Below are 20554 nucleotides of genomic sequence, written 5' to 3' on the forward strand. Positions count from 1 at the left end.
TGCTCCAGGACCTAAAATGAGTGCTGGGAAGCAGCAAGGGTTCACCTGCAAAATGCATGGAACAAGGCTTGGCAGTGCTGTGGAATGCAAGAGTAAAGCTGCTGGCCCCACTCTCCCCCAGACTGCAGCTAGTTCTTGGAGGGCACAGTTCAGTGAGTGCCCAGAGCATAGAATCATAGAATCACTGAATTGTCAGGGCTGGAAGGGACCTCAAGGCTCAGCCAGCCCCAAGCCCCCTGCCATGGCCAGGGACACCTCACACCACAGCAGGCTGCTCACAGCCACATCCAGCCTGGCTGCAAACACCTCCAGGCAGGAGGCTTCCACCACCTCCCTGGGCAACCTGTGCCAGGCTCTCACCACCCTCCTGGGGAACAACTTCTTCCTCACATCCAATCTCAATCTCCCCACTTCTAGTTTTGCTCCATCCCCCCCAGTCCTATCCCTCCCTGACACCCTCAGGAGTCCCTCCTCAGCATTCCTGTAGCCCCCTGCAGATCCTGCAAGGCCACAATGAGGTCTCCTCAGAGGATTCTCCTCTCCAGCCTGCACAACCCCAACTCCCTCAGCCCGTCCTCACAGCAGAGCAGCTCCAGCCCTCTGCTCCTCCTCGTGGCCCTTCTCTGGACACCTTCCAGCACCTCCAGATCCTTCCTGGCACAGAGGCTCCAGAACTGGCCCCAGAGCTCCAGCTGTGGTCTCAGCAGAGTGGAGCAGAGGGGCAGAATCCCCTCCCTGGCCCTGCTGGCCACACTTCTCTTGCTGCAGCCCAGGCTCTGCTTGGCTCTCTGGGCTGCAAGTGCGACTGCTGGCTCCTGTTGAGCTTCTCCTCCCCCAGCAACCCCAAGGCCTTTTCTTCAGGGCTGCTCTCCAGCCAGTTCCTGCCCAGCCTGTATCAGTGCCTGGGATTGCCCTGAGCCAGCTGCAGAACCTTGCATCTGGTCTTGATGAACCTCCTGAGGTTGTCCTGGGCCCAGCTCTGCAGCCTGTCCAGGTCCCTGTGGATGGATCCCTTCCCTCCAGCTGTCAGCTGCAGCACACACAAACCTGCTGAGGGTGCACTCAATGCCTCTGTCCATGTGGCCAACAAAGATGTTAGCCAAGCCTGGTCCCAGGACTGATCCCTGAGGGACTCCACTTGTCCCTGCCCTCCACTTGGCCATGGACCCCTTGGCAGCCACCCTTTGTGTGCAGCCATCAAGCTGGTTCTGCATCCACTGTTGGGTTCCTCCCATGGAACCCATCCTGCACCAGGATGGAGACCAGCAGACCTGGACCTTCCTGAACCACCTTTTCCCATGGGAAAAGGCTCCCAGCAGCAATTCCTGTCTTACATCCATCACCCCTCCACTGCTTTCAGCCATGGTGGATCTGCATGGAGCTCAGCACTAACACTGCTGCAGTGATACTGGCCCCAAACTCCCAAATTGCAGCTGTATCTTGGAGGACACAGTTGAGTTGCTACCCAGAGCAGACCTGGACCTCCCTGAACCTTCTTTTCCCATGGGAAAAGACTGGCAGGTGCAATTCCTATCTTACATCCATCACCCCTCCACTGACTCCAGCCATGCTGGATCTGAATGGAGCTCACAGCTGTGGAATGAGCTCAGCACTAACACTGGGGATGGATTGGACCATTTTAGGCACACAAGAACCTACATTTCTGGACTGGACAGGATAGGAGGGGACTGGATGGGGTGCTTGGTGCCATGGTCTAGTTGATCAGATGGTGCTGGGTGATAGGTTGGACTCAATGATCTCAAAGGTCTCTTCCAACCTGGTTAATTCTATTCTATTCTTAAGGGATGGAGCAGTTCCACCTCACTGAGCCCTCCTTTAACCTGAGGTGCACAGAGCCCTTCACACCCCAGCTTTGACCTCTCCCAGGGACACTTTCCCAACCCCAAACCCCAGCTCTGGCCTCAGGCACCATCACCAAGGTGCTAAAGCAGGGGACATGGGGACACAACGGTGCCTGGGGTTCCCAGTGCGGCTGGGCAGCAGGAGGAAGCCTTAGTGAAGGCTCCAGCACATTAACCATCTGCTGCTGGGCTCCTTTGGAGTCTGGAACAGCTTTTCCCTGGCATTTCATGGCTCAGAAGGGTCTCTCTCTTCCCCCCAGAAATAGAAGACTCTGAGGTGCCCATCCCAAGGGATGAGATCCTCCATTCTTGTTCCTATCCCACAGGATGAGATCACAGTATCACCAAGGTTGGAAGAGACCCCAAGGATCATCAAGACCAAGATGTTCCATGCACCCCAAGGGCTGGAGACTTTTCTCCTTCTAGGTATCATCTTTTCTGCTCCCCCCCTCTTTTACAGATAGCATTGGCTGGGAAGGGACCCTCCAAGGTCGTCTCAGCAGGGACACCTCCCCCCAGAGCAGGCAGCCCAGGGCCACAGCAAGTCTGACCTTGAGTGTCTCCAGGCACAGGGCCTCCACCACTCCCCTGGGCAACCTACTCCAGTGTCACACCAGCCTCACTGTGCAGAACTTCCTCCTGATGTCCAACCTAACTCTGTCCTGCTCCTGTTTCAAACCATTTTCCCTCATCCTGGCACTCCCAGACCTTGTCCAAAGTCCCTCCCCAGCTCTCCTGGAGCCCCTGCAGGGACTGGAAGTCAGCTCTAAGCTCTCCCTGGAGTTTCAAACCGTTTCCCCTCACCCTCAATCTGTTCCACTGAGACACTGGCACAGGTTGCCCAGGGAGGTGGTGGAAGCCTCATGCCTGGAGGTGTTTGCAGCCAGGCTGGATGTGGCTGTGAGCAACCGGCTGTGGTGTGAGGTGTCCTTGCCCATGGCAGGGGGGTTGGAACTGGATGATCCTTGAGGTCCCTTCCAGCCCTGACAATTCTGTCATTCTATGATTCTATGCTCTGGGCACTCACTGAACTGTGCCCTCCAAGAACTAGCTGCAATATGGGGGAGTTTGGGGCCAGCAGCTTCATTCTTGCATTCCCCAGCACTGCCAAGCCTTGCTCCACGCATCCTGCAAGTGAATCCCTGGCTGTGGCTCTGCCAACCTGCCCACCCCCCACCGCCATGGCAGGGGGTTTGGAGCTGCTTGATCCTTGAGGCCCCTTCCAACCCTAACAATTCTGTGATTCTAGCCCCACAGACCCTTCTGCTCAGCCCCTCCCCAGCTTTTCTGTATCCCTTCAGATATCAAAATTCCCCTTCCCCTTTTCCCCTCCCTTCCACCCCCTTTAAACTTTTGGGGTTCATTTCAGAGCCTACTCCCCTCCCCCAATCCCACCCAGCCTCCCAAGCTGTTTTGACAAGGAAAGCAACAACAACAAAACCCCAAACTCCAAGGCAGCCTTTCCCTCCCTTCCCCCTCCCTCCCTCCCCCTGCCTCCAGGGAAGGGAAGCAAAGAGCCTTACCTGGAACCGGTTCCATTTTCTCCCCCATTTCTTGCGCCCCGACTCAAACCAAAAGCAAAACCCCACAAGCCACCAAACTTCCTCCTTTATCCACTCCAGCTTGTTAAACTCCCCAGGCTTAAGGAGCAGATTACAGAGAATATAAAGCACTTTCCTCTGCCTTTGGCTCCCATGACGGGAAGTTACCAAATCAAGCGGGACGCAGCCTCGCAGAGGTGAGCTGAGCGCTTTGGGGGGCAAGGAGTGAGCCACAGCAAGGAGGGAGGGAGGGAGGAACAGCTTGGAGGACAAAGCTCCAAAGCTTAGAGCTTATTTTAGGCAGGGGTTTGGGTTGGTTTGGGTTTGGTTTGGTTTGTTTCCCACCCAGAGTGAGGTGAGAAACTTCCCCTCCAAGCAGAGGGCAGAGAGATTTTTATAGGGGGGGGGGGGAGGAAAAGAAATCCCACACTGAAATGAGAGAGGGTTCCCAGGGGGTTGGGGTGGGGTGTAGGGGGGGGGGGTTGCCCCCTCCCTACCCCCTCCAAATCCAGCCCAGGGGTGGCATTTGATGCCTGTGGAAAGAGGGGCTGTGGTCTCCCACTGCTTGCTCCACCATCAAAGGCATGAAGGAGCTGGGAGTGAAGCACAGCAAATGCCTCTCCCCCGTGGCGAGGAGGAAAACACAACTGGAAAAGCTCTCCTTGGGTAGGGAGAAGCAAAGCTGAGCCCCTGGGCCCTCTGCTGAGCTCTGCTGTGGTCTTGCTCCACGTAAAGCCGAGGGCAAACATCTTGGGGGGAGGTGGGGGTGGAACAAGCCCCAAACCCCAAGAGAGGGCCAGCTCCTCCGCTGGGTAAAATGTTAATCTCTGCTAAGGAGATTTAAGCAGGGGAGGCAAAGCCTCGGGCAAAAGCCTGGCGGGAACAAGGTGTGACCCTGCTGCACCCCGAGCTCCTTCTTAGCAGCCTCCCAAGGGCCACCTCCTAAGGGCAAGGACCACCTCCCCAGGGTAAAGACAACCTCCTAAGGGCAAGGACCACCTCCCAAGGGTAAAGACAACCTCCTAAGGGCAAGGACCACCTCCCAAGGGTAAAGACAACCTCCTAAAGGCAAGGACTACCTCCTAAGGGTAAAGACAACCTCCTAAGAGAAAGGACAAGCTCCCAAAGAAACAGCCACTTCCCAAGGGCAAGGACCACCTCCCAAGGGCAAAACACAACCTCCTAAGGGCAAAGACCACCTGCCAAGAGCAACGATAACCTCTCAAGGGTAAAGGCAACCTCCTAAGGGCAAGGGCCACCTCCCGAGAGCAAGAAGAAACTCTTTTTTAGCCCACCCCGTCACCTGAGCAGCCTCCAACCCCATTCCACACCCTCTGCCCGGCTCTCCAAGACGTCCATTGGGAAAAGAGAAGCCTGGGAAGCCCAAATTCAAACACCAGAGCGAGCAAGCTGGGCGGCGGCGGGGGTGGGGTGGAACGGGGGCGGGGGGGGGTGCGGATTTACTCCTGGATTAAAGGCGGCTGCAAACCCTCTCCTGCTTTCCGGGGCAGCCCGGGGGGCACTCACTGGTCCTGCTGGCGTTGTCGTTGCCGCTCTCGTAGCAGCCGTGGCCGCCGTCGTCGGTGTCGGAGCGCTCCTGGCGCTCGTAGTGCCTCTCGCTCTCGCTCCTGTCCCGGCTGGAGGCTGATCTCCGCCGGCGCCGTTTCCTCCGGTAGCCTCGGGGCACCGGCACCCCGATGTAGATGGAGTGGTAATCTGGGGGTCGGGGGAGAGGGGAGAGGAAAAAAAGCTTTAGAGAGACCTCGGGGAGTGTAAAAGAAAAGCCAGGGAAGTATTTGGCCTCTTCCCACCAGGCTGAAAGCACCGCCAGGAGCTGGTCGCTTGGTTTTCCCGAGGGATGTGCCCGGCGGAGCGCCAGGAGTGGAGCCAGGTTTGCTCACCTTCCTCATCGTCGTATCTCCTCCTGGAGCTGCTGAGGCCCCTCTCGCTCATCCCATCCTCATCCTCCAGCATGGTCCCGCTGCTTGGAGAGGGCTGAGCCACGGGGAGGAGAGAAGAGAGAGATTTTAAAGGGTGCTGGGCAGGGGAACAGCCTCTGTGCGCAACCCCTGGGTGCTCCCCGCTCCGGGAATCCTGCACGTGTGGCCCTGGGGAAAACACAGAGTCCCTCCCGCGTGGGGTGAGGGTGCTCCAGGGAGCTGCGACCTTCCCTGTGGATGCTCCAGGGACCTTCCAGCACCTCTCGTGTCTCGCCGACCCCAGTTAGCTCTCAGCCCTGCCCCTGCTCCACCTCCCCTCTCCCCACATCTAACAAAATCCGGATCAATCCCCGCGGGGTTCCAGCCCTGCTCTCCTCTTTCTGCTGCTCGAAGGGAGGCACCAGCGAAGCATAAGAGATTCTGACAGAGATTTTCCAGCACCGTTCCAGACAGGAGTCCAATCAACAGGGGTTGCTCCCTGGACATAAGCACCCGTTCAATTTGGGGGGGACCTCCCCAGCTCAAAGGGGATTTGCAGCAATCAGTTTGGTTTTCCCCACCTCCTAAGCACAGATTTCAGACCTCATCCAGATACCTTCCTCCAAACCTGCTGTTTTACTCCCCATAGGAGCTCCTTTGGATTTTGCCACGGCTGTTAATTAATCTCCTAATTATCTGACCTCCAGTGATTGCCTTTCACACTTGACTTGGAGGGGAGAATGGTTACAAGCCGTGGCAGCTGGGTCGATGCCTCCCAAAGTCACTTTGAGAGGCAGCCTCTGCACGGCCCCGTTCCAGCTGCTGCCACCCGTGGCAGTATCACCAGGCAGCCCTTTCAGGGCTGAAAACGTGTCACTTCAAGCCACACCAATTCAAAACACAAAGCCAACAAGGGATGTGCACCTAAGGAGCTGGGAGGGTTTCGGGGTTGGCCAGGTTGGGTCTGGTGAGAGGCTGAGTTATTGACCCCCCAAGACCAAGCCTGAAACAGGCTGCAGCCTAAACCCAGCTGCTGGTGGAGGACATTCCTTGATTTGGGCTGATGTTTGGACCACATTCTCAAAACACTGAGCATCTCCAGCCCAAAATAGTCTCCAGCTTTAACTCAGCTGCTGTTTGAGGATATTCCTTGATTTGGGCTAATGTTTGGACCACATTCTCTTCACACTGAGCATCCCCAATCCAATGTGGGCTCCAACCTTAAACCAGTTGCTGTTGGAGGAGATTCCTTGATTTGGGCTAATGTTTGGACCACATTCTCTTCACACTGACCAGCCCCAGCCCAGTGTGGGCTGCAGCTTTAACCCAGTTGCTGTTTGAGGACATTCCTTGATCTGGGCTAATGTTTGGGCCACATTCTCTCCACACTGAGCATCCCCAGCCCAATGTGGGCTCCAGCTTTAACCCAGATGCTGTTGGAGAAGATTTCTTGATTTGGGCTAATGTTTGGGCCACATTCTCTCCACACTGAGCATCTCCAGCCCAATGTGGGCTGCAGCTTTAACTCAGCTGCTGTTTGAAGACATTCCTTGTTTTGGGCTAATGTTTGGACCACATTCTCTTCACACTGAGCATCCCCAGCTCAATGTGGGCTCCAGCTTTAACTCAGCTGCTGTTTGAGGACATGCCTTGATTTGGGCTAAATTTTGGGCCACATCCTCTTCACACTGAGCACCTCCAGCCCAAAATAGGCTCCAGCCTTACACCAGCTGCTGTTGGAGGACATTCCTTGATTTAATGTATTTGGGATTATTTTTGGACCACACCAGCTGGACACTTTTGGTACAGGCTCAGGAATGGATTCATTTTAGCAGCAAACACCTCTGGATGGACAATTTGTACCTCCCCTCAAACTGGGCAAATTAAGGGATGACATCAATCAGCCTGATCTGCTGTGAGGTGTCCCTGCCCATGGCAGGGGGTTGGTGTGGAACTGGATGATCTTTGAGGTCCCTTCCAACCCTGACAATTCTGTGGATCACAAAACTTTGGCTTCCTGGGAATAACCTTTTAGGGTTAGTTCTGAGGATTTTAAGGAGGAGACAAGCAGTGAAATCCTCACCCAGCTGCAGGCAGAAATAGCTTTGCTCTTAAAACAAGCTTCTAACAGGTGGAGGGTCACAAACCCTCCTGTGAGCTTCAGCTCTAGGTGAGGGTCTCCAGGTGCTGGATGGAGTCAGACAGCCTTCCAGCTGGGTTTATACTGGGATGAAATAAACCTTTTTTGGGTGCCAGCTCTCAGTGGTTTGGGTTTATTCTCCTGGAAATTTGCTCCAGGACCTAAAACTGAGTGCTGGGAAGCAGCAAGGATTCACTTGCAAGATGCATGGAACAAGGCATGGAATGCAAGAGTGAAGCTGCTGGCCCCAAACTCCCCCAGACTGCAGCTAGTTCTTGGAGGGCACAGTTCAGTGAGTGCCCAGAGCATAGAATCATAGAATGACAGAATTGTCAGGGCTGGAAGGGACCTCAAGGCTCAGCCAGCTCCAACCCCCCTGCCATGGGCAGGGACACCTCACACCACAGCAGGTTGCTCACAGCCACCTCCAGCCTGGCTGCAAAACCTCCAGGGATGAGGCTTCCACCACCTCCCTGGGCAACCTGTGCCAGTATCTCCCAACCCTCACGGTGAAGAACTTCTTCCTAACATCCAATCTGAACCTCCCCACTTCTATTTTTGTTCCATCCCCCCCAGTCCTATCCCTCCCTGACACCCTAAGGAGTATTTAGCTCGGTGAGGACACTTCTGCTGGGCAGCAAACCCCCCAGCTGATAAAGCCACCACAAAGCTCCACTGCTAGGTGAAAGCTCCTGGTTGCTGCTGGCTGATTTATGAAGCATCCAGCCTGGGATTGTTTGGATTCATGTTTTCCTACCCTCTAAATTATCATTTCTGTTACACACAAGGACTTTTCCCTCCCCAAACCCCTGCACACAAGCAGACACAGACCAGGGCTGTCAGCAAACACAACTTCAAGCACAGGAGGCACAAGAGGAGCAGACCACTGTTAGTTTTATCCCACTACCAGCTCCCAGTTCCACCAAAAAAAAAACCCAAAACAACCCCAAACCAAATTTTTCCAGACCAACTCACCTTGAACTCCCCCAAAAATGGCTCAGAAGTGGGAGGTGGAGCAAAGTCAACAGCACCAGTGGGTGCGGGAGCCCAGACTGCCTTGAGACAAAGCTGCTCTTGCAACCATCCTATCGATGCCCTCTGCCAAATGCCTCTGCAGCTCCCAGGGGGAAATGTATTTTGGGCAATGCTCATTGACTTTGGGAGGAGAAAGGCATCATGGGATGCAAACAGAGCTCCAGAGAGGATGGGGCACGGGGAGCTGGCCCTGAGCAGCGATGAGCTCCAGACAGGAGAGCACCAGAGAGGCTGGAGCAGTGTAGCAGTGGAGAGCTGGTCTTGAGCAGTGATGGGCTCTAGATATCAGACCTCCAGAGAGGATGGAGCAGTGTAGCAGTGGAGATCTGGTCCTGTGCAGTGATGGACTCTAGATGTGAGACCTCCAGAGAGGCTGCAGCAGTGTAGCAGTGGAGAGCTGGTCTTGATCAGTGATGGGCTCTAGATATCAGACCTCCAGAGAGGCTGCAGCAGTGTAGCAGTGGAGATCTGGTCCTGTGCATTGATGGACTCTAGATATCAGACCTCCAGGGAGGATGAGACATTGGAGCAGTGGAGATCTGGTCCTGTGCAGTGATGCGCTCTAGATATGAGACCTCCAGAGAGGATGGAGCAGTGTAGCAGGGGAGATCTGGTCCTGTGCATTGATGGACTCCAGATGTGGGCCCTCAAGAGAGTTTGGAGCAGTGTAGCAGTGGAGATCTGGTCCTGTGCATTGATGGGCTCTAGATATGAGACCTCCAGAGAGGATGGAGCAGTGTAGCAGGGGAGATCTGGTCTTGTGCATTGATGGACTCCAGATGTGGGCCCTCAAGAGAGTTTGGAGCAGTGTAGCAGTGGAGATCTGGTCCTGGGCATTGATGGACTCTAGGTATGAGACCATACCAGTAGAGATCTGGTCTCATGCACTGATGGTCTAAAGATATCAGAGCACCAGAGATCTGGTCCTGTGCATTGATGGACTCTAGATGTGAGACCTCCAGAGATGATGGAGCAGTGTAGCAGTGGAGAGCTGGTCCTGTGCATTGATGGACTCCAGATGTGAGATGACAAGAGAGGATGGAGCATTTTAGCAATGGATACCTGGTCCTGTGCAGTGATGGGCTCTAGATATCAGACCATACCAGCAGAGATCTGCTCTCATGCAGTGGTGGTCTAAAGGTATCAAAGAACCAGAGAGGAAGGAGCAGTGTAGCAGTGGAGAGCTGGTCCTGTGCAGTGATGGACTCTAGGTATGAGACCTCCAGAGAGGAAGGAGCAGTGTAGCAGGGGAGATCTGGTCCTGTGCATTGATGATCTAAACATATCAGACCATATCAGTGGAGATTTGGTCTTGCCCAGTGGTGGTTTAAAGATATGAGAGAACCAGAGAGAAGGAGACTTTGTAGCAGTGGAGAGCTGATCTTGCACAGTGATGGGCTCTAGGTATGAGACCTGCAGTGAGGTTGGAGCAGTGTAGCAGTGGAGAGCTGATCTTGCACAGTGATGGGCTCTAGGTATGAGACCTGCAGTGAGGTTGGAGCAGTGCAGCAGTGGAGAGCTGGCCCTGTGCAGTGATGGGCTCTAGACCTTAAAGATCATCCAGTTCCAACCCCCTGCCATGGGCAGGGACACCTCCTGTGTCCAGCACCCTTTCAATGACAGAGGCTCCTCCTTGTGTTCAGTGGAACCTCTGATGTCTAATTGTGGCCTTCCAGGATCTGCAGGGGGCTCCAAGAAAGCTGGGGAGGGACTTTTGAGGGTGTCAGGGAGGGATAGGACTGGGGGGGGTGGAGCAAAAGTAGAAGTGGGGAGATTGAGATTGGATGTGAGGAAGAAGTTGTTCCCCATGAGGGTGGTGAGAGCCTGGCACAGGTTGCCCAGGGAGGTGGTGGAAGCCTCCTGCCTGGAGGTGTTTGCAGCCAGGCTGGAGGTGGCTGTGAGCAACCTGCTGTGGCGTGAGGTGTCCCTGGCCATGGTAGGGGGGGTTGGAACTGGCTGATCCTGGAGGTCCCTTCCAGCCCTAACGATTCTGTGATGCTCTGTCCCAGCTCGTGTCTGGCCCCCACGCTTTGCTCTGACCACGTAGCAGATGTCAATTGGATTTCGTGAAGCCCAAGCTGCTGGTCACAGGAGTGTGGCCTCTGCCCTTCCTGAGCTGTCAGCTCCTGTTTCATGCCTGGCTGCCTCCCCTCTGCTTCGCCTTTTAACCAGGGGCATCGATAAATCCTTATCGACGCAGCGCCCGGCCCCAGCGCCGGGCAGGCAGACTTTGTGCTCTAAGGTCACCTGAGATTGGGGCTTTTCTCTCGCCTCTGGGGAGAGAAAGCCACTTTTGGGCTCCCCAGTTCGAGAGAGGCAGGGAGCTGCTGGAGGGAGTCCATGGGAGAGCTGTGCGGATGATGAAGGGGCTTGGAACATCTCTGCCGTGAATGAAGGCTGAGAGCCCTGAGGCTGCTTGGAGAGGAGAAGGCTGAGAGGGGATCTGATCAGTGCCTGTAAATAGCTGAGGGGTGGGGGTCCTTGGGGTGGTGCCCAGTGGCAGGAGAAGGGGCAATGGGCACAAAGTGGAGCCCAGGAGGTTCCACCTCAACATGAGGAGAAACTGGACACATCCAAACCCTGGCTCCAGTTCTGAGCTCCCCAGGTGCAGAGGGACAGAGAACTGCTGGAGAGAGTCCAGGGCAGGCTGGGAAGCTGCTGAGGGGCCTGGAGCAGCTCTGTGCAGCAACCTCCTGCAGCAGGACAGGGGAGGGGGAACCTGCTGGAAAGAAGCTCCAAGGAGAAGGAGCTGGGAGTGCTGGGGGGCAAGAAGGTGCTCAGGAGCCAGCAGTGTGCCCTGGGGGCCAAGAAAGCCTCAATGGTGTCCTGGGGGGCATGGAGAAGAGTGTGGGCAGCAGGGTGAGGGAGGTTCTGGCTGCCCCTCTGCTCTGCCCTGGGGAGGACACAGCTGCAGTCCTGGGTCCAGTTCTGGGCTCTCCAGTTGCAGAGGGACAGGGAAGTGCTGGGGAGAGTCCAGGGCAGGCTGGGAAGCTGCTGAGGGGCCTGGAGCAGCTCTGGCAGCAGCAAAGGCTGAGAGCTCTGGGGCTGAGAGCCTGCAGAAGAGCAGCCCCAGAGGGCAGCTGAGCAATGCTCAGCAAGAGCTAAAGGAGCTGTGGGGGGCAAGAGGCTGGGGCCAGACTCTGCTGAGTGGTGCCCAGGGCCAGGCCAAGGGGCAAGGGGCACAAAGTGGCAGCCAGGAGGTTCTGTTTGCCCCTGAGGAGAAAGTTGTTTGTTGTGAGGGTGCTGGAGGCCTGGAGCAGGCTGCCCAGAGAGGTTGTGGAGCCTCCTTGTGTGGAGACTTTCAAGCCCCATCTGGATGTGTTCCTGTGTGACCTGCCCTGGGTGTCCCTGCCCTGGCAGTTGGGGTGGGTTGGATGATCTCCAGAGCTCCTTTCCAGCCCCAACCATTCTGTGATTCTGTGGCACAGATCTGGAGCAAAGCAAAAACTCTTTGATGTTTTATCCCTGCTCCCTTTTTATTCCCAAGCTCCCATTTTATTGGATTTGCTCTTCCAGGTGCATCAGGGTCAGGTTGGGAGCCAGGCAGCAGCCATTGAAGCAGCAGGGTTTGGGGTGAATTAGGGAGCTTCCTTGGTATTTCTGTATTTGATGTTCCCAGGGGAGGAGAAAAGCTTCTGCCAAATCCATTGATACAATCATGGACTCACAGAGTGTGAGGGGGTTGGAAGGGACCTCTGGAGATCATCCAGCCCAAGCCCCCTGCCAGAGCAGGAGCACCCAGGGCAGGTCACACAGAACACATCCAGATGGGTCCATGGGGTGCAGGGGACCCAGGTGGCCAAGCTGATGCAGGAATCAGCTCCTCCCCATCTCCCACCACTCCCCAGCTGCTGAAACCCAGCATCAGGCCAGGCAGGAAAACCTGCCAGCATCCACCCCTACCAACAGTGCCTGTGCCAAGGCCCTGCAGCAGCAGGCTCTGCCCAGCCAGATGGAGATGCTGGTGGCTGCTGCTCCTGTACCTCAGCTCTGCCCAGCCAGATGGAGATGCTGGTGGCTGCTGCTCCTGTACCTCAGCTCTGCCCAGCCAGATGGAGATGCTGGTGGCTGCTGCTCCTGTACCCAGCATCAGCAGGCTCTGCCCAGCCACATGAAGGTGTTAATGACTGCTTATGCTGTACCTCAGCTCTGCCCAACCAGATGGAGATGCTGGTGGCTGCTGGTCCTGTACCTAAGCTCTGCCCAGCCAGATGAGGATGCTGGTGGTTGCTGGTCCTACACCCAGCATCAGCAGGCTCTGCCCAGCCACATGAAGGTGTTAATGACTGCTTATGCTGTACCCAAGCTCTGCCCAGCCAGATGAGGATGCTGGTGGCTGCTGGTCCTGTGCCTCAGCTCTGGCCAGCCAGGTGGAGGTGCTGGTAAGAGCGCGCAGGTCCCGACACAGACCCCAGAGGGACAGCACTGCCACTGCAGGGCTGGCAGCAGTCACAAGAGGGAGACAGAGCCCAGCACAAGCACAGCAGCGCTCGGCTACAACTCCCTTCTTGGGCAGCAACTACATCAGCTAGGATCTGGCTTCCAAAAAGACCTCTGGAGCTCATCTAGCTCACCCCCCCCCGCCCTGCTCCAGCAGGGCACCCACAGCAGCTTGCCCAGGGGCACAATGCTCGGGGGGGGTTGGAAGCTCTCCACACAAGGAGACTCCACAACCTCTCTGGGCAGCCTGCTCCAGGCCTCTGGCAGCCTCCCAGGGCAGAAGTTCCTCCTCCTGCTGAGCTGCAACCTCCTGGGCTGCACTTTCCATCCCTTGCCCCTTGGCCTGTGCCAGGGTGCAGCTGAGCAGAGCCTGTCCCCTCCCTCCTGCCCCCCAGCCCTCAGCTCTTGAGAGACATTGATCAGATCCCTCTCAGCCTTCTCCTCTCCACACTCAGCACCCCCAGGGCTCTCAGCCTCTCCTCATGGAGTGGAGGTGGTGCCCCCCATGCCCTGCTGACCCAAGCAGAGTGCAGTGAGTGGAAAGGACTTTAGAAAACACCACAAATTCACATTTATTGTGTAAAAACCAACCCCCAACAACCCATCCCAGGCCCCCCCAAAGAGGAAGGTGTCCAAATGCTTCAAAACCCCAAGGCAGCAGAAGGACCCCAGGAGCTCACAGGGCACTGAGCTGTCCACTGTGTCCCACAGAGCATCTCCTGGAGCTGAGCAGATCACAGGATCAGAGGAGGTCAGGGGTTGGAAGGGACCTCCAAAGATCTTCCAGTCCCAGCCCCCTGCCAGAGCAGGAGCAGAGAACCCAGCCCAGGGCACACAGGAACACATCCAGACAGGGCTGCAAAGGCTCCAGAGAAGGAGGCTCCACAACCTCTCTGGGCAGCCTGCTCCAGGGCCAGTCCTGTCCTCATTCACCATCCACCACCTCCCGCAGAGCTTGGCTCCAAGCTGCCTTCCAGCCCTCCTCCTCCTCCTCCTCCTCTTCCTCCTCCTTCTCACACTTTGCTCTGGCAGATGGTGACCTCCTCCTCTTCCTCCTCCTCTTCCTCCTCTGCATTGACAGGGATGTAGCCTCCTTCCTTGGGCAAGCACCAGCACCAGCCAGCACCACTCAGGTCCAGCGCCCCGAAGCTGAAATCCCTCATCTCCAGGAGCCTGAAGTCGACACTGTCCAGCTGGGAGTAGATCTCATCCAGCTTCTGCCAATAGAGCCAAGCCATCAGGAGGCCAACCACCTGCAAAAGATGAGCATCACAACCCCTGCTGCCATGCAAACCCTTCCTGGAGGTCTAGCTCCTGCAAGGGAAGCTCTCAGCTCAGCTTCCCAACCTGGCCAAGAGAGGACAAAGATCCACTCAGATCTTCTGCCCAAGCAACAGGCTTGGGGTGAAACTTAGTTCTGGTCATGGCTTCACAGAATGGGTTGGGTTGGAAGGGACCTCAAAGCTCATCGAGTTCCAACCCCCTGCCATGGGCAGGGACACCTCCCACCAGCACAGCCTGCCCAAGGCATCATCCAGCCTGGCCTTGAGCACTACCAGGCTTGGAGTCTCCACAGCCTCCCTGGGCAACCTGTGCCAGTGCCTCTCACTCTCAACAACTTCTTCCTCATGTCCCACCTCAGTCTCCCCTCTCCCAGCTCAAAGCCATTGTCTCTCATCCTGGCACTCCCAGCCCTTGTCCAGAGTCCCTCCCCAGCTCTCCTGGAGCCCCTTCAGGCACTCCAGGGTTGCTCTGAGCTCCCTCTGGAGCCTTTTCTTCTCCAGGCTGAACAGCCCCAGCTCCCATTGAGGCATATTGCCTCAAGTTTGACTTGCCAGAGAATCACTGGCAACCTGTGCCTGTCTCTCCTCACTCACAAGGGGAACAACTTTCTCCTCATGTCCAATCTCAACCCAGCTTCTTCCAGTCTGAATCACAGAGCTGCCAGGGCTGGAAGGGACCTCAAGGCTCAGCCAGCTCCAACCCCCCTGCCATGGGCAGGGACACCTCACACCACAGCAGGTTGCCCAGAGCCACATCCAGCCTGGCTGCAAACACCTCCAGGCAGGAGGCTTCCACCACCTCCCTGGGCAACCTGTGCCAGGCTCTCACCACCCTCCTGGGGAACAACTTCTTCCTAGCTCCACCATTCTGCCTATCTTCCACCACTGCCCCTGGTGCTGCCATTGGGCATCACCCAGCAGAGCCTGGCTCCAGCCTCTTGGCACTCACCCTTGGCATGTTTATAAACAGTGATGAGGTCACCTCTCAGTCTCCTCTTCTCTACAGTGAGGGTGGAGAGACCCTGGCACAGGTTGCCCAGGGAGGCTGTGGCTGCCCCCTCCCTGGAGGTGTTCAAGGCCAGGCTGGATGAGGCCTTGAGCAGCCTGGGCTGGGGGGGAGGTGTCCCTGCCCGTGGCAGGGGGGGTTGGAGCTGGCTGAGCTTTAAGGTCCCTCCCAAGTTAAAGCACTCTGTGGTTCTGTGGCTCTGTGGCTGTGGATGTCAGCAGCATGCCCTGATGAGGAGCTGTTTGCAGCACAGATCCTGATGAGGGGCAGGGAGGCAATCAGGAACATTTCCAGCACAAGTGGCACCACACAATCACAGTCACAGAATTGTCTGAGTTAGAAAAGTCCTCTGAGGTCATCCAGCCCTCCCAGCAGCCCACCAAACCACGGCCCCAAGTGCCATGGCCACAGGGTTCTGGAACCCCTCCAGGGCTGGGGACTCCACCACCTCCCTGGGCAGCCTGGGACAATCCCTGAGCACTCTGGCAGCAAAGATTTCAGCCAGGCTCTGGACACTGTCTCCCATCACATCCTCACAGGGAAGCTCAGTGGATGGAGAACTGGCTGGAGGGCAGAGCTCAGAGGGCTGTGATGGGTGGCACAGGGTCCAGCAGCAGGCCTGTGGCTGGTGGTGTTCCTCAGGGGTCAGGGCTGGGTCAATGTCTTCATCAATGGCCTGGATGAAGGGAGACTGTGGAGCCTCAGGCAGTTTGCTGATGGGACCAAGCTGGGAGGAGAGGTGACCCCCCCCAGGCTGTGCTGGCAGCCAGGGAGCCCTGGGCAGGCTGAGAGCTGGGGGAGAGGAACCTCATGGAGAGCAAGCAGGGCAAGGGCAGGGTCCTGCCCCTGGGGAGCAACAACCTCCTGCAGCAGCACAGGGGAGGGGAAGCTGCTGGGAAGCAGCTCCAGGAGAAGGAGCTGGGAGGGCTGGGGGACAAGAAGGTGCCCAGGAGCCAGCAGTGTGCCCTGGGGGCCAAGAAGGATCCAGTGGTGTCCTGGGGGGCATGGAGAAGAGTGTGGGCAGCAGGGTGAGGTGAGGAAGGTTTTCCTCTTCCCCTACTCTGCTCTGCCCTGGGGAGGCCACAGCTGTAGTGCTGGGTCCAGCTCTGGGCTCCCCAGGTGCAGAGGGACAGGGAAGTGCTGGGGAGAGTCCAGGGCAGGCTGGGAAGCTGCTGAGGGGCCTGGAGCAGCTCTGGCAGCAGCAAAGGCTGAGAGCCCTGGGGCTGAGAGCCTGCAGAAGAGCAGCCCCAGAGGGGAGCTGAGCAATGCTCAGCAAGAGCTGAAGGAGCTGTGGGGGGCAGGGCGCTGGGGCCAGGCTCTGCTGAGTGGTGCCCAGGGGGGGCATGAAGAAGACTGTGGCCAGCAGGGTGAGGGAAGCTCTCCTTTCACTTTACTTTACTCCTTCTACTCCTCCTCCTCTCCAACCCCCTCCCACTCCCTCCTCTGTCATTCTGTGCTGTCCAAGGCTGGTTGGTGACATCTTTTCTGCACCATTCTCCTTGTCAGCCAGGGTTTATAAATCACTCAGCTGCACCCCTGCCATCCATCAGCTGTAACCTCCTCCACCACTGTGGAACATTGGGTTTGGAGCTGAAGAGAAAACCCCAACCACGATGAATCATTTCCCTGGGTCCTCATCGATCCCTTAAATAGGTCTGGGAGCAGTCAGAGGAAGAAGATCAATGTGGAGAAGAACAAAGAGTTTCAATTAGGGACTACTTTAACCCCTGGTGGGAAGGGGAAAAGAGGCTGGGGGAAAAGTGGAGGCTCCACAGGGTGAACAGATCAGGGGATGACAAGGAGGAGGCAAAGCCAGAGCCCAGCAGGGTTTAGGCAGCTGCCTTTCAGAGCCAGAGCAATGTCCTCCTCACCAGTGAGCAGCTCCTGCCTGGCACAGGAGCCAGCCCAAGCCAGCTCTGGGTTTATTGCTCCTTCCCAAGCTCATCTGGAGGTGGACCTCCCCCCAGGATACCTCCCACATCCACAGCTCTTCCTTCAGCAGGTCAGGAGGAGTGGAGAAGCACATCCTGGGAGCTGCTCTCCCAACACAGGGAACCAAAGTCACAGCCTTGAGCTGGGAGAGAGAGAGTGTGGCCAGCAGGAGCAGGGAGGTCATCCTGCCCTGTGCTCAGCACTGGTTAGGCCACACCTGGAGTCCTGTGTCCAGTTCTGGGCTCCTGAGTTCAAGAAGGACATTGAGAGACTTGAAGGTGTCCAGAGAAGGGCAACAAAGCTGGGGAGGGGTCTGGAGCACAGCCCTGTGAGGAGAGGCTGAGGGAGCTGGGGTTGCTTAGCCTGGAGAAGAGGAGGCTCAGGGGAGACCTTCTTGCTGTCTCCAACTCCCTGAAGGGAGGTTGTAGCCAGGTGGGGGTTGGTCTCTTCTCCCAGGCAGCCAGCACCAGAACAAGAGGACACAGTCTCAAGCTGTGCCAGGGGAGGTTCAGGCTGGATGTTAGGAGGAAGTTCTTCACAGAAGGCGAGATTGGCCACTGGGATGTGCTGCTTGGGGAGGTGGTGGAGTCACCATCAGTGGAGGTGTTTAGGAAGAGCCTGGATGAGGCACTTGGTGCCCTGGCTTAGTTGATTAGATGGTGTTGGATGATAGGTTGGACTGGATGATCTTGAAGGTCTTTTCCAACCTAGTTAATTCCATTCCATTCCATTCCATTCCATTCCATTCCATTCCATTCCATTCCATTCCATTCCATTCCATTCCATTTTTAAGGTCATGGAGCCCAACCCTTCACCCAGCACTGCCAGGGCACCCCCATGGCCCTCAGCACCACAGCTCCAGGGCTTTGAAACCCCTCCAGGGATGGAGACTCCACCACTGCCCTGGGCAGCCTGGGCCAGGCCTGGACAACCCTCAAGGGCAAGAAATTGTTCCTCAGGGCCAACCTCAACCTGCCCTGAGGCCATTTCTCCATTGTTCCTTGGAGAAGAGACCAAGCTCCACCTGGCTCCAGCCTCCTCTCAGGGAGCTGCAGAGAGCCAGAAGGTCTCCCCTCAGCCTCCTCTTCCCCAGGCTCAACACCCCCAGCTCCCTCAGCTGCTCCTCCCCAGCCCTGACCCCCAGCCCCTTCCCCAGCCTCATGGCAGGGATGGAGGAGGCCAAAGCTTGTTGGACAAGGCTTGGAGCTGGCTGCCTCTCTCCAGAAGCTGCAGGAGAGCCCTGAGCAATCAGTCCCATGCAGATGTGGCTTAATGAGATTGTGCTAATCCATATTCAGCAGCTTTTAAGGGATTTCAGAACTTTTCAAGCACTCTTTCAATGGGTGTCAAGCTGCAGCATGATTTCCTCCTCTGAACCTGTCAGCCCCGGGGGCAGATTCCAACCCCACTGCCAGACACCATGGAAGAGCCAAGCAAGCAAAGCCCTTGGAAATGACAAAGATGAAGGCAGAAGTGTCATTTTTTTCCCCCCTCCCATCCCTCCCTCCCTTAACCCAGCAGTAGTCCAGGCAGGATTTGTGTTTCCAGTGAATTAAATGCAACTGAAGCCACTTCTGCCAAACCAGACAGGTTCAGCAGGGACCTCCCCATCCTCTCCTGGCTCCTCTCCTGGCTCCTCTCCTCCAGACATTCTGTGCATGAAACACAGCATTGCCTGCATGGAACAGAGAGGTACCTCAGCTCCTGCAGCAGGGTCACAGAACCCCAAAACCACAGCACCCAGCCTGCTCGGGGTGGGAAGGCAGCTCTGGAGCTCACCCAGTCCAACCCCCCCTGCCCCACCAGGGGCACCCACAGCAGCTTGCCCAGCAGCACAATGCCCAGGGGGGGTTGGAAGCTCTCCACACCAAGAGACTCCACAACCTCTCTGGGCAGCCTGCTCCAGGCCTCCAGCACCCTCACACCAAACAACTTTCTCCTCAGGGGCAAACAGAACCTCCTGGCTGCCACTTTGAGCCCCTTGCCCCTTGGCCTGGCCCTGGGCACCACTCAGCAGAGTCTGGCCCCAGCCTCTTGCCCCCCACAGCTCCTTCAGCTCTTGCTGAGCATTGCTCAGCTGCCCTCTGGGGCTGCTCTTCTGCAGGCTCTCAGCCCCAGGGCTCTCAGCCTTTGCTGCTGCCAGAGCTGCTCCAGGCCCCTCAGCAGCTTCCCAGCCTGCCCTGGACTCTCTCCAGCACTTCCCTGGCCCTCTGCACTTGGGGAGCCCAGAGCTGGAGCCAGGACTGCAGATGTGGCCTCCCCAGGGCAGAGTAGGGGAAGAGGAAAACCTTCCTCACCTCACCCTGCTGCCCACACTCTTCTCCATGCCCCCCAGGACACCACTGAGGCCTTCTTGGCCCCCAGGGCACACTGCTGGCTCCTGGGCACCTTCTTGTCCCCCAGCACTCCCAGCTCCTTCTCCTGGAGCTGCTCCCCAGCAGGTTCCCCTCCCCTGTGCTGCTGCAGGAGGTTGTTGCTCCCCAGGGGCAGGGGAGCACTCCAGGAGGTTCCTCTCCCCCAGCTCTCAGCCTGCCCAGGTTTCACTGCCTGCCAGCACAGCCTGGGGGGTGTCAGCCACTCCTCCCAGCTTGGCACACACCAGCAGCCTGCATCCCACAGTCTCCTCTGTGCTCTGAGTTCTGGAGCAGCTTTGCAGTGCTGCTGTCTTCCCAGCAGCCTCAGTCTCTTAATGAGAGCAGCAGAAGCTGTCAGCTGTTACAGATGCATCCAATTTCCCCAGCACCCAGGGCACTGGGGCTGCCAGGAGGAAAGGGACTTCAGCTTTTATTGTCCTGGGCTCTGGAGGCAGGAGGCTGCTGGCAGCAAACCTCTCCAAATGTGAGGCTGGGAAAATTAAAATGCTGCTTTCCTTCCCCCTCCCCTTCCCCAGCTTCCCCTCCCCCCACCCTGGTGCCAGTCACCAGCAAGCTGCTGCCAGGCACTGCCTGAGCTCTGCTGGATGGGAGCAAAATTGCCTTCTCCTCCTGCTCAGGGAAGGAGCAGAAATAGCTGCTGCTGCTGCCCTGGCAGGGCTCTGGCCCTGCTGCCTCCCAGCCCTGGGCAGGTTTGTGTGTGGGGGTGAGGTGGGCAAGGAGCTGATCCTGCAGGGTGAGCCCAGCTCTGGGCATCCAATCAGTCCAGGGAAGTGCAGCTGTCAAGGGGATCAATGCAGCACACAGAGGCATCAGCAAGGGACACCACAGGGGCATGGGCTCATGGAGTCACGGGATGGGTTTGGTTGGAAGAGACTCTGAGGGTCATCAAGCCCAACCTCTCACCAAGCACTGCCAGGGCAGCACCAAGCCATGGCCCTCAGCACCCTGCTGGCTGGAGAGCAGCCAGGCAGAGAGGGACCTGGGGTAGTGGTGGACAGCAGCTGAACATGAGCCAGCAGTG

The 20554-nt window shown here is 57.1% G+C and overlaps 2 protein-coding genes across 13 annotated transcripts in view; both read right to left on the reverse strand.

The window, feature by feature from the left end:
- The window catches only part of SLC4A5 (solute carrier family 4 member 5), a 58681-nt gene extending 50124 nt beyond the window's left edge, over nt 1-8557 (reverse strand). For 5 of the 9 annotated variants that reach the window (XM_068156542.1, XM_068156537.1, XM_068156541.1 and 2 more), the window contains exons 1-3: nt 8438-8557; nt 5305-5398; nt 4931-5119 (exon numbers count right to left, since the gene is read on the reverse strand). In XM_068156542.1, the coding sequence (XP_068012643.1) occupies nt 4931-5119; nt 5305-5377 (262 nt within the window). In that variant the 5' untranslated portion in view covers nt 5378-5398; nt 8438-8557. The other 4 variants (XM_068156546.1, XM_068156547.1, XM_068156538.1 and 1 more) reach the window with 3 other exon arrangements.
- Nucleotides 8558-13502: 4945 nt separating this feature from the next.
- Nucleotides 13503-20554, reverse strand: part of LOC137450259 (tetraspanin-15-like) — a 51375-nt gene continuing 44323 nt past the window's right edge. For 2 of the 4 annotated variants that reach the window (XM_068156610.1, XM_068156608.1), the window contains one exon: nt 13503-14190. In XM_068156610.1, the coding sequence (XP_068012711.1) occupies nt 13951-14190 (240 nt within the window). In that variant the 3' untranslated portion in view covers nt 13503-13950. Of the gene's footprint in view, nt 14191-18692; nt 18834-20554 lie in introns of those variants that run through there. The other 2 variants (XM_068156609.1, XM_068156607.1) reach the window with 1 other exon arrangement.

The sequence above is a fragment of the Melanerpes formicivorus genome, unplaced genomic scaffold (assembly GCF_026170545.1).
Source record: "Melanerpes formicivorus ecotype bairdi unplaced genomic scaffold, bMelFor1.0.p_v2 SCAF_34, whole genome shotgun sequence".
Lineage (NCBI taxonomy): Eukaryota > Metazoa > Chordata > Aves > Piciformes > Picidae > Melanerpes > Melanerpes formicivorus.